This window comes from Carya illinoinensis, chromosome 13 (genome assembly GCF_018687715.1).
Source record: "Carya illinoinensis cultivar Pawnee chromosome 13, C.illinoinensisPawnee_v1, whole genome shotgun sequence".
In the NCBI taxonomy this organism is placed as follows: domain Eukaryota; kingdom Viridiplantae; phylum Streptophyta; class Magnoliopsida; order Fagales; family Juglandaceae; genus Carya; species Carya illinoinensis.
Window position 1 is genome coordinate 33,528,823 of NC_056764.1, and position 13,091 is coordinate 33,541,913.

The following is a 13,091-nucleotide window of genomic DNA, read 5'->3' on the forward strand; positions in this document are numbered from 1 at the left end:
TGATCGAAGGAGGACATTGTACCACATCCCAAGTTTGACTATCCTCAAGTGCATCAAGTTCTGTGTGCATGGCTTGCTTCCAGAAGGAAGCACTCATGTTCCATAGCCTGTTTGTAAGAAGAAGGGATAGCAATGGAAGATAATGTAGCAGTCATAGAAGTAGGGGAAGAAAAACCATACCGATCTGGTGGCCGAGAGACATGGATAGATTTTCTAAGAACTGGAGCAATAGGAGCTATGGTGGGTGTCGGATCAGGTGCCGGAGGAGGAGAATCTTGAGAAGTCATAGAAGACTCGGCCAAAGGAGTGCGATGACGTTGAGTGTAGACAAAACCAGGTTTAAAACGAGTCATTGGAGCAGACGAAGTATCTGGATTTGGCATAGGGAAGAGAACGGGATCATCATGAAGAATTGAAAAACTAGGTGAGATAGTATCGACATGAGAGAGAAAAAATTGCTGATGTTAAAAAAACACAACATTCCTGGAAATTTGAATTCTTCGTGCATTAGGATTGTAGCAAAGAAATCCTTTTTGAGTTGAACTATATCCAAGAAAAGCACACCGAACTGATTGAGCAGTTAATTTATGTCTTTCATGTGGTGGGAGATGAACAAAGCACACACAACCAAAGATATGCAAATCAGAATAGTCAGGTGTGTGACCAAACAGTATGAAATAGGGAGAAACATTATGTAAACCTGGTGTGGGCAATCGATTAATTAAATGGACAGCAGTAGCTAATGCTTCACACCAAAAACGAGATGGAATTGATGAATCAATAAGAAGAGCCTGAACCATATCAAGTAAATGTCGATTCTTACGTTCAGCGACACCATTTTGTTGTGGTGTAGATGCGCAAGAACGTTGGGAAAGAATACCTTTTTCTTGAAGAAAATTCTGAAATTCATGAGACATATTCACCCCCAGAATCAGATCATAAGACCTTGATAGAGGAAGCAAATTGTGTCTGAATGAGTGTGAAAAAGGCCTTGAAAACAGAAAAAAATTCATTTTTATTACGAAGAAAATAGATCCGAGTGAATCTACTGCAATCGTCAATACAAGTAACAAAATACTTGTAGTGAGCATGTGATATAACTGGAGATATACCCCAAACATCGCTATGAATTATATCAAACACCCGAGAGGTATGAGAACCAGATTGTGGAAACGGTAACACTTTACTTTTGGCAAGTTTGCAAGAGGTACAATCAAAAGAACTCATTTCCATTGAAACTGAATTTTTATTGCCCATAGCACCAGATTTAAACAGAGTTTGGAGTACATTAGGATTGGGATGGCCTAAACGACGATGCCAATCTTTATTACTTGTTTTGACAGCATTACAAGAAAGAAAAGAACTAGACTCAAAAAAAGCTGTACTAGGATTTATTGGAAATAGCCGACCCTCCTTAGGACCCCTCGCGATCATCCTTCCGGACACTCGATCCTGTACAACACAACCAGAAGATGAAAAAGAGACATTACAATTATTTTCAACAAGCTGTCCAACTGAAAGTAAACTAGAGGAAAGGGTTATGAGAAGCCAAAACATTTCGAATGATAGTAGACACATCACCCACGGCAGAAATTGGTAGTGAACTACCACTTGCCGTGTGTATTTTGAGAGGACCATTATAGGACCGACGATTATGTAAGGAAGTGGAATTATTAGTCATATGATTTGAGACACCAGAATCTGTAAGCCATGAATTAGGGGATGACTTTGTTTTACCTGAGAGGCTTAAAGCGGAAAAGGCAGAAATAATCATTTGTTGTACCATATCAGGAGTAAGAGTAGTAGAACTGGAAGCAGCAGGCACTGAAACATTAGTGGTGGCAGCAGGAGCTGTAGAAGAGGATGCACCTGATGAATCAACCAAGGTGGAATAGGCACGCTCTTGCTTTCGAGGTGGTCGGATTGGGCAATCCTTGATAATATGTCCAGATTTTTTGCAATAATTACAAAATTTTTTCGGACAATGGGTGGCAATGTGACCAAAACCCTTGCAACTATAGCATTGTGTAGTGCTATACTCTCGGCCCTTTGATTTCCCTTGTGCTGTAAATGCCACTTGAGCTGGAGGAGCCAGTTGCTGTTCCATTGTACTCCGAGTAAATAACCGTTGCTCCTCCCGAAGTAAATCACCCAAACAATCATCGAGAGAAGGAACTGGATCTCTATTCATTAATTGAGAACGAACAAATTCAAAATCTGGACGTAGTTTCATAAGAAACTGATCCCTCCTACTGGTTTCATGCACTCTTTGCACATGAGGGAGACCGGCGATGGTGACAGAGGAATACACAATGTCAGTGTATTCAGCCCACAGATTTGAAAAACCAGAATAGAATTCCTCTATAGATAAGGCACCTTGAGAGAAAAATTAGCCATCTCAAATTCTAGCTGAAACCTTCTAGCAGAATTATTTTGAGTATAGATTCTCTTCAAATACTCCCACATAGCCTTGGAGGTTCTATAGGGTTGAAGATTGAGAATTATGTGAGGCTCCATAGAGCCTAGGATCCAAGACATGATGTTGGCATCCTTACTTTCCCACTTAGACTTCTCCGTAGCACTTTCTGGGGCTGGAATATTGCCATCAACATGACCCCAAAGTTCTTTACCCTTGACAAGAAGTTGAAAATGAAATGCCCATGCAGAATAATTTTTACCATTGAAACGAATGCACAAGGAATCAGATTTTTCAGATGCCATGAGAACAAACCTGCCAAATTCCGAGAGTAAAAAATGGCCAGACCTGGGAAATCACCACCAAACAGAGTTTCTAGAGCCAGAAACTGAGACAGAGATTGTCAAAAAATTCCCTGGTGGTCTGGACCGAGAGATCGAAAGTCACTAAACAGCCGAGTGCCAAAACAAGGCAACCTAGTTGCTGAAAACAGTATAACTCAGCACAGAAAATGCCGACAGACTAAGAGAACCCTGGCTGTCTATGATAAGCACGAAGGCACAGAAGTGCCGAGAATACCCAGACCAAGAATACAATCCCAGGAAAAAAAAAATCACAGAAGGTACAGTAATTAGGAACCTGCTCTAGATACCATGTCAGATTTGGCTGAATAATCCCTTTGAGGTGCTTCCTTCTCATTATATAGAAATAATTAGAAAGATAAGATTGAGAATTCAAATTTGATTCTCAACAAACTACATCTTTATCTCTATCTAAACTAATTTGATTTTATCCTATCTAAATATGTACAAGTTTAATTTAAATACAAGATAACTATTAGAAAACATATCCTATTAGGAGACTGCCGCATCTTAAGTAAAGAAAACCCTAGTTTCCTTTGATAACCTTTGCCATCCACAACCATTCCTCCATTGAGAAGAAGGAACTTAGACAACTTCCTGCTCCTTTCAGTGATACAAAAAAAGTTTCCTCCTTTCCTACTATCGAAATTGGAAGGAAAAACTCAATATTCCAATATATTAAAAATGATTACATTCCCCTCTATATATATATATAGATGATAATACTCATCTATTTTAGGGATATTTACAACTTACTTAGGAAAGAATCAAAACTACCTAAAACAGAAAGCTATAAAAATGGAAACTCATATCTACAGATTTGGTAACAGACTACCAAATCCCCTAAAATCTTGGGATAAGAAAGCATGATCTGTTAGCTGTAGATCTCCTGAATCTTAGCACCTAACATTGCTGACAGATCATCAAATTAAATCTCCTAAAATCATGGGATAAGAAAACATGATCTGTTAGCTGTAGATCTCCTCAATCTTAGCCCCTAACATTGCTGACAAATCATCAAATTAAATCTCCTAAAATCATGGGATAAGAAAACATGATCTGTTAGCTGTAGATCTCCTCAATCTTAGCCCCTAACATTGCTGACAGATCATCAAATTAAATCTCCCTATAATTCTACACTCCCCCTCAAGCTGGGTGGTAAATATTTATTAACCCCAGCTTGGAACTCAGATCATCAAACACCTTTCTTGGTAGAGCCTTGGTAAGAATGTCAGCTGTTTGAAGGCATGTAGGCACGTTCAACATCTTGATTATTCCTTCCTCTATCTTCTCCTTTATGAAATGTCGATCAATTTCCACATGTTTTGTTCTATCATGATGTACTGGATTTTTGGCAATGCTAATTGCTGACTGATTATCACAGAACATTTTCATAGGTTCTTCATCTGAAATCTTTAATTCCTTTAGCACCCTTCTTAACCAAATTCCCTCACAAATGCCGTGTGCCATTGCCCGGAATTCAGCTTCTGCACTGCTCCTTGACACCACTGATTGCTTCTTACTTCTCCATGTGACCAAATTACCCCACACATATGTGCAGAACCCTGAAGTTGATCTTCGGTCTTGTACTGATCCTGCCCAATCTGCATCGCTGAACACTTCAATATCTTTTCTTTGGTTCTTCTCAAAAAATAATCCTTTACCTGGTGTTAGTTTCAGGTATCTCAAGATTCTATACACAGCCTCCATGTGTTCTTCATTTGGATTATTCATGAATTGACTTACCATGCTGACAGAAAAACCAATATCTGGTCGTGTGTGAGATTGGTATATTAGTTTACCCACTAATCTTTGGTATCTCCCTTTATCCACGGGTGCACAATTTTCCTTAGTGCCTAGTTTGGTTGTTGGATCCATAGGAGTATCTGCTGGCTTACACCCGAGCATTCCAGTCTCTTTTAAGAGATCTAGGACATATTTTCTTTGTGAGACAGAGATTCCCTTTCTTGACCTTGCAATCTCCATGCCTAGGAAGTATTTGAGATTCCCAAGGTCCTTGATCTCAAATTCTGCAGCTAGAAAACTTTTGATGGTGCTGATTTCCTCTTCATAATCTCCTGTTAGAATTATGTCGTCCACATATACAATGAGGACAGCAAGCTTTCCTGCAGGAGAGTGTTTAACAAATAGAGTATGGTCAGTCTGACATTGAGAGTAGCCATATTTCTTAACTACCTTTGTGAATCTTTCAAACCAGGCTCTTGGAGATTGCTTGAGCTCATATAGAGATCTCCTAAGTTTACAAACTTTGTTGCGTGTAGTTTGTGTCTCAAATCCTGGAGGAATTTCCATGTAAACTTCTTCAGCTAGGTCCCCATTTAGGAAGGCATTCTTGACATCTAGTTGGTGGAGAGGCCAATCAAGGTTTGCAGCCAAAGATAGTAGAACCCGAACTGTGTTTAACTTGGCTACAGGGGCAAATGTCTCCTCATAGTCGATTCCATATGATTGGGTGAATCCCTTTGCAACCAGCCGTGCCTTGAATCGATTAACACTCCCATCTTCATTATATTTGACTGTGAAGATCCATTTGCAGCCTACTGGGCGTTTTCCAGCTGGTAATTTTGAAATTTCCCAAGTTCCATTTTTTTCAAGTGCATGAATTTCTTCATACACTGCTGATTTCCACTCAGGTGAGCTGAGAGCTTCTTGTATATTATTAGGAACCTGGATGTTGTCAAGGTTGGCAACAAATGCTTTGAATTTCGGTGACAGTCCTTCATATGACACAAATGTGTATATAGGGTGTTTTGTGCATGATCTTACACCTTTTCTCACAGCAATAGGAAAGTCACTATCATCATTAGTTTCGGGATTATAGTTACCTGATGGATCTTCACTTGATCTAGGACTTGGGTCAGACTCTTGGGGTTGCTCAAGAGATGCTTCTTGTTCCATCTCCTTTTGGTTCTTTCTCCTCCTTGAGTAGGTAATCAACTCATCATTCTTTGTTGATTGAATAGTGTCCAGATTTTGGGGTGGATTATTGGTTTGATCTTGAGGAGGAGATTCTAGGAAGTAAGGAGATTCAAGGAAGAGATTTTGAGGAGGAATGGATTCATGATTTAGTGATGGGCATGTTTGGTCAGAATTAGGAGAGAAATGAGGTGATTCTTCAATATCCCAAAGCTGGTATTCCTGGATAAAATTAGTCTCCCCCTGAATATCAGATTTGGGGAAATAAGGTTGTTGCTCAAAGAATGTGACATCCATGGAGTGATAGAACTGTTTAGTGACCGGTGAGTAGCACTTATATCCTTTTTGAGTTGGAGAATACCCAAGGAAAATACATTTAAGAGCTCTAGGATCAAGTTGTTGTTGATGGACATGGACAAAAGTTGAGCACCCGAAAACTTTGAATGGGATGGTGGAGATGAGACGAGTATTGGGAAAGAACTCAAGAAGAATTTGACAGGGAGTCTGGAAGTTCAGAATACGAGACGGCATCCTATTTATGAGATATGCAGCAGTGAGGATGGCTTCACCCCAGAAAAATTTTGGTACATGGGTAGAGAACATTAAGGAGCGAGCAACATCAAGAAGATGCCGGTTTTTTCTTTCGGCAATACCATTTTGCTGGGGAGTGTTGACACAGGAACTTTGGTGAACTATACCATGACTCAAGAGATAATCATTAAGAATGGAGTTGAAATACTCTTTGGCATTGTCAGTTTTCAGAATTTGGATTTTTGCTTGGAATTGTGTTTGGATCATGGTGTTGAAGGTTTTGAAAATCTGGTTTGTCTCTGATCTTTCTTTCATGAGGAATACCCATGTGAGTCTAGTGTGATCATCAATAAATGAAATGAACCAGCGAGAACCAGTAACATTTTTGATCCTAGAAGGACCCCATACATCACTTTGAATCATGGAAAAAGGTTGAGATGCTTTGTAGGATCGGTTAGGATAAGAATTACGAATATGTTTAGAAAATTGGCAAACCTCACATTGAAACTCATTTGGATTTTTATTATGGAATAATGAAGGAAACAACTTCTCAAGATACAAGAAATTTGGATGACCTAACCTATAGTGCCACAACATAATTGCACTATCATTAGTAGACTGACTTACAAACAAAGAAATAGGACTACTGGACACTGAACAAGCAGATTGGTAAGTTGTTCCTTGAGGAGGATCATTAACCTCTAGAAGATAGAGCCCCGAACACATCTTAGCACTGCCAATCATCTTCCCCGAGTCCAAGACCTGAAATTCACACAGATTGGAGCCAAATTTAGTAACACAATTGAGATCCCGAGTGAGTTTACTAATGGACAATAAATTGCAATTTAATTTTGGCACAAGGAGAACTGAATCAAGAGTGATGTTCTTAGAAACTCTAACAGAACCTGTACCAGCCACCTTTGAGAGTGAACCATCGGCTGTTCTCACAGTTAAATTTTTATAGCATGGATTGTAAGTGGAAAAAAGCTTCTTATCTCCAGTCATATGATTAGATGCTCCTGAGTCTATAATCCATGGACTTAGCTTCTCCTTTTTAACATTTAGAGCACTCAAAAAATTACCTTTTTGTGCCAAGGAACCAGTACCAACCACAGTGGGGGCAGGTGCAGGCAAGGATTGGCTGAACAATTTCTGTAAGACTTCCATCTGTTCCTTGCTGAAGGGAGTGGGTTCGGGTGATGGTTTTTCATCCATGGAGACGAGGTTGCCCCGTCCTTCTTTGTCATAGGCAAACCGGGAAGGCTTCCAATCTGCAGGTTTGCCGTGAATCTTCCAGCACGTGTCCTTGGTGTGACCAGGATGTCGGCAATGATCACACCATGGTCGCCCTTTCTTTGGTCTGTGATCATTGTTGTTGGATGTATTTCCTCTAACTGTAAGGGCGGAGCTCTTAGGATTTGTCACAGAATCTTGAGAGCCCATCATGATCTTCTTTCGACTTTCCTCTCTCCGAACTTCTGAAAATGCTTCCCGGATATTTAGTAGTGGTTTGGATCCTAAGATTCTTCCTCGTACTTCATCGAGATTCTTATTTAATCCAATCAGAAATTTGTATATTCTTTTCTGTTCAATAATCTGTCTATACCTGATTCCATCATCCGGACAGCTCCAATTGTGCTCCTCGAACAAGTCCAGCTGCTGCCAATAGCGAATGAGTGTGTTGAAGTACTGAGTCACCGTTAACTCTCCTTGGCGGAAGTCATGGAGAACACTCTCCACCTCGAACAACTCTGACGTATTCTCATTGTTAGAATATGTTTCCTTGGCAGCGTCCCAAATCTCCTTTGCTGTTCCATAGAGAAGAAAATTTTCTCCAATGTCATTTGTCATGGAATTAATGAGCCATGACATGACCATATTATTTTCAGCATTCCAGACTTTGAACTTTTCATCCGTCTTGTTCGGTTTGACAGCAACTCCATTGAGATAATCGTCTTTGCCCTTTCCGCATATGAACATCATTACGGAATGGGACCATTGAAGATAGTTGTTCCCATTCAGTTTGTGTCCTGTAATGGGCATGAGGTTACTATTTGCACTACTGTTGCTGGAAGCCATTGCTTCTTGATTGGAGGTGATTTGGGAAACGGTAGTAGTTGAATCACGTTTCCCGTATTTGGTCATATGAGGGAATTAGGGTTCAGAGAATGCTCTGATACCATATCGAAATTGGAAGGAAAAACTCAATATTCCAATATATCAAAAATGATTACATTCCCCTCTATATATATAGATGATAATACTCATCTATTTTAGGGATATTTACAACTTACTTAGGAAAGAATCAAAACTACCTAAAACAGAAAGCTATAAAAATGGAAACTCATATCTACGGATTTGGTAACAGACTACCAAATCCCCTAAAATCTTGGGATAAGAAAGCATGATCTGTTAGCTGTAGATCTCCTGAATCTTAGCACCTAACATTGCTAACAGATCATCAAATTAAATCTCCTAAAATCATGGGATAAGAAAACATGATCTGTTAGCTGTAGATCTCCTCAATCTTAGCCCCTAACATTGCTGACAGATCATCAAATTAAATCTCCCTATAATTCTACACCTACTAATCACAAACCTCTTCACTTCAATCCAAAAACTACGCTCCATCTTCAACTAACTATTAGTAAAATTAAAGAAGAAAAAGGAAATCGAAACAGGAGAACAATAACAGAAAGATTGAGGATCATCCCTGGCGAGAAGCACTAGGAATGGAATATCGCGAAAGACAAATTAACTTTCAGATTTGAAGCCGTCTTGGGTCTAAGGATTAATCTTTAACAAGTCTGAAATTGTTCCAGTGGGTGCAGTAGCCAATATTTCAGATTTGGCTAATATTTTGGACTGGTAAGATTTCTTCGTTGCCGCTGAAGTATCTTGGTCTTCCGTTGGGTACCTCTCACAAATCTGTTTCCATATGGGAAGAGGTGATGGAGAAGATTGAGAGAAGGTTGGCTGGATGGAAAAAGCTCTGCTTGTCTAAAGGGGGACGGATTACTTTGATAAAGAGTATGCTGTCTAATCTTCCCACGTATTTTCTTTCACTTTTCCCTTTGCCAGCATGGGTTGCAAAAAGAATTGAGAAAATTTATCTCAATTTCTTATGGGGAGGTATAGGAGAGGAGAAAAAGTTTCATTTGGTTAGTTGGAACAAGGTTTGCCAACCAATGTCTTGTGGAGGATTGTGGGTGAGAAATGTGAGGATGTTTAACAAAGCACTTGTTGGGAAATGGCTTTGGAGATATCATTTAGAGTTTGATGCTTTATGGAAGAATGTTGTTGCAGTAAAATATGGGAGTGGGTGGGGGGATTGGTGTTCTAATGAAGTTAGAGGGGTGTATGGGGTGAGTTTATGGAAGTTCATTAGGAAAGGTTGGGGGGAGTTTTTGAAACATATTACCTTTAAGGTGGGGGAAGGGAAGATGATTCTTCTTTGGCATGATATTTGGTGTGGGGAATCAGCTCTCAAATATGATTTTCCCTCTCTTTTTAGGATTGCAAGGGATCAAAATGCTACTGTGGCAGATTATTTCCAACATACGGATAATAATATTCTGTGGAATGTTGATTTTATCAGAGAGGTAAATGACTGGGAAGTGAATGATGTTTCTGATTTTTTGGGAAGAATTTGTAATTCAAAAGTGATGCAGGGAAGAGAGGACGGTTTACGGTTGGACCATGCTTGAAAGTCCAGGTTTTTTGTTAGTTCTTTTTATAAGGTGTTGACTTGTCATTCTGGTTGTGCATTCCCTTGGAAAACCATTTGGAGAGTGAAGTTCCTACTCAGGTTCCTACTTAGTTGGGTAGTTGCTTTAGGGAAAGTTTTGACCACGGATAACCAAAAAACGTTGTATTAGCATTGCTGATTGGCGTGTCATGTGCAAGAAGGATGGTGAATCTGTAAATCATCTCTTTCTTCATTGTGAGGTGGCAAAGTCTTTATGGTATGAGATTTTGAGTTGGACTGGTTTATATTTGCTGATGACAAAGGAAGTTGTAGATCTTCTTGCATGTTGGAGAGGTTTTGCGGGAAGGAAATGTGTAGTTATCAGATGGAATATGATTCCTTTGTGTTTAATGTGGTGTATTTGGTTGGAAAGGAATGAGAGATGTTTTGAAGACAGAGTGTTCTCTCGGAGAACTTTGGAATTTTTTTCTTTTCTACTTTGTGTTTGTGGGCTAGGATTTTTGTAAGGGATGATGATAATGTACTGAATCTGTTTTAGTCTTTTTCCTGCTTCTAGAGTGTAGTAGGTATTTCCTTTGTATACTTCCTATGTACTTGGGCTGTGCCTATTCTTGGTAATAAAATCTCTTATTAATTATCAAAATTTTTTGTCTTTCACGTATGAAATATCTTGGGTGCCTTATTACATGTAGTTAAAAAATTATCTTCCTCTCCGTTATGTTTGTTTTCCGCATTGAATTCCTCAACTTGACTTTTTTATGTCCTACAATATTTTAACTTGTGTTGATATCTTAATGCTTGTCTCATTCTGGTTTACTCATAAAAAAATTATATCCTACAATATTTTGAAATTTATTGTCATCTTTCATCTGTATATGAATGTTATAGTTAAAATTGAATGTTATTTAAAAGACAGCCCAGGCATTGTTTTATTGGACATATTTTTTGTGTTCATTTAGATATAATATTTCAGGGACTCACCATCATCGCATTCAATGATGGACATCTTAATGCCAAGACGTTACGGGAAGTTCTTAGCCTCGGTCCAACATTTGTAGTAATGAAGTTATTTGAGAGTAACTTTCTCTGGCTGCCTAAAATGTTATGATTTTTTTTTTTTTAGTTTGTTCTCTTGGTTATTGTGGTGTCCAACTGTTGTACCAAACTAGTGTATATTATTTCTATTTATTTCACCATAACGATTTTTTTGGTCACTGAAGTTGTTATTGGCTAATTTAGGTGTTTTGGATATTATCATGATGTATGGGGCATACTCTACAACACAGCGCATGGCCATTTCTAGAATCTTTCTCCGCTTTCTTTGGTTTAGTATTGCTTCAGTCTTCATATGTTTCCTTTATGTGTAAGTTCTGTCATTGTTGAATGTTTCTTCCTAAACTACATCCTGGTTTGTGGTTTAGTTTGTCAATTCGTCTCTTTGCTGTTTAATCATTGGGAACATTTCTGATTCTTTGTCTGTTCATACAGGAAAGCTCTCGGGGAAGAGAGTAAACAAAACTCAGATTCAGTTATATTCAGACTTTATCTGATTGTAATTGGCATATATGGTGGTGTCCATTTTTTCATTAGTTTCCTTATGCGAATACCTTTGTGCCACAATATAACAAATCAATGTGATCGCTGGCCTTTAATACGCTTTGTGAAGTGGATGCGCCAGGTTCTAGTCATCATTTTATTTTCTCTTGAAACCTGGATTTTGTGATTTCTGTAATTTATTTAATTTCCTTGTGTTGTTTTGATGATTTATTGGTTTTGTTTGTTCGTATGTTGTGATCGTTGTTTATCAAAGGAACGGTATTATGTTGGACGTGGCATGTATGAGAGGACCACTGATTTTGTCAAGTAATCTTTAATTTCATTGTCCGTTGAAAAACAAAATCTAATATCACATTTTAAGTTAGAACGCACCAAAGAATCAAGAGAAATTCTAGTCTATTGTTGGACTAAGGTGAGAAATTCATCAAGTATTCTGATAACGTTGCAGGTATATGTTCTTTTGGCTTGTTGTTTTGAGTGGAAAATTTGTGTTTGCCTACTTTCTCCAGGTTAGCAACATCCAACATGATTTATTGCGTAAAAAGTTGATTTTTTGATTGTCTTGAGTGTTTATATTGTTGGCTGTTGCAGATCCGGCCATTGGTGGAACCAACCAGGGATATAGTAACCATGAGTCCTATTGTCTATTCTTGGCATGATTTAGTATCTAAAAGTAAGCCCCTCCTGATGAATTTTAAGATATATAGATTTTGCTTGTGAGCTTTATATAGAGACGTATATATTATGAACTCATGGAAAGTAGACTTTTATTACTTGTTTGTGGTTGTGTTCGTATGTGGAATGGAAGAAGAATATTTTCTGACTTCTCATCGAATTGTTCAAGTCCTTTTGCCCCTTTTCATCAGGGACTTCTGTTAGTAATATATGGCTTCTGTATTCTTTCTATCCACCTGCTCCTTTCTCACTTTCCGTTGTTTGAATGACTAAATAATATTCGTTTGTATATAGTGCATGGTCTATCATTTCAGATGAGTAATAAAACTTTAGCAAAACACTGGATAAGCCTGGTACGCATCAATATTTTTTGTCCAATTGCAAAAAAAGGAAGAGAGAATATAGTTCTGAAATTGTTTCCAATTTCTTTTAACTCTATCCGGTGAGTTGTGTGATGTGTCACTTTATTTTTTTGATTGGTAAAGAAAATTCCATTGAGCATAAAACAGACAAAGGCCCGAGTATATGGGACATATGCTTGAGTGTCGCCTATGCATGCTAGTTTAGCGATACTAGGAACTCATGAAAAGACATGCCACTAAAATCAATTACAGTCGACCAATTGAGTAAAGGATTGAAAAATAAACTTCTAAGCTCATCAATTGACCGCTCTCAATCTTCAAAGCTTCTTGCATTCCTCTCCCTCCAAATACACTACCATAGACAAATTGGGACCGTCTTCCACACTTTTGCAATTTGAGGGTTGCCCTGGATGCTCGGCCTAGAAGCTGGGAGGTTGATTACCCTTTTCGGCATCCACCCAAGCTAATCCCATCTGAGCAAAGAAGTCTTGCCGTGAGGTCTTAGCAATCTCACATTGAATTAATAGATAATCTACGGACTC

General features: G+C 38.6%; 1 protein-coding gene across 2 annotated transcripts in view; it reads left to right on the forward strand.

Moving 5' to 3' along the window:
• Nucleotides 1-13,091, forward strand: part of LOC122291998 (callose synthase 9) — an 88,453-nt gene that overhangs the window by 35,060 nt on the left and 40,302 nt on the right. For both annotated transcript variants that reach the window (XM_043100125.1, XM_043100126.1), the window contains 6 exons: nt 10,929-11,031; nt 11,195-11,318; nt 11,444-11,633; nt 11,766-11,818; nt 11,961-12,021; nt 12,104-12,185. In XM_043100125.1, coding sequence (XP_042956059.1) covers nt 10,929-11,031; nt 11,195-11,318; nt 11,444-11,633; nt 11,766-11,818; nt 11,961-12,021; nt 12,104-12,185 — 613 coding nt within the window. The remainder of the gene's footprint in view (nt 1-10,928; nt 11,032-11,194; nt 11,319-11,443; nt 11,634-11,765; nt 11,819-11,960; nt 12,022-12,103; nt 12,186-13,091) is intronic.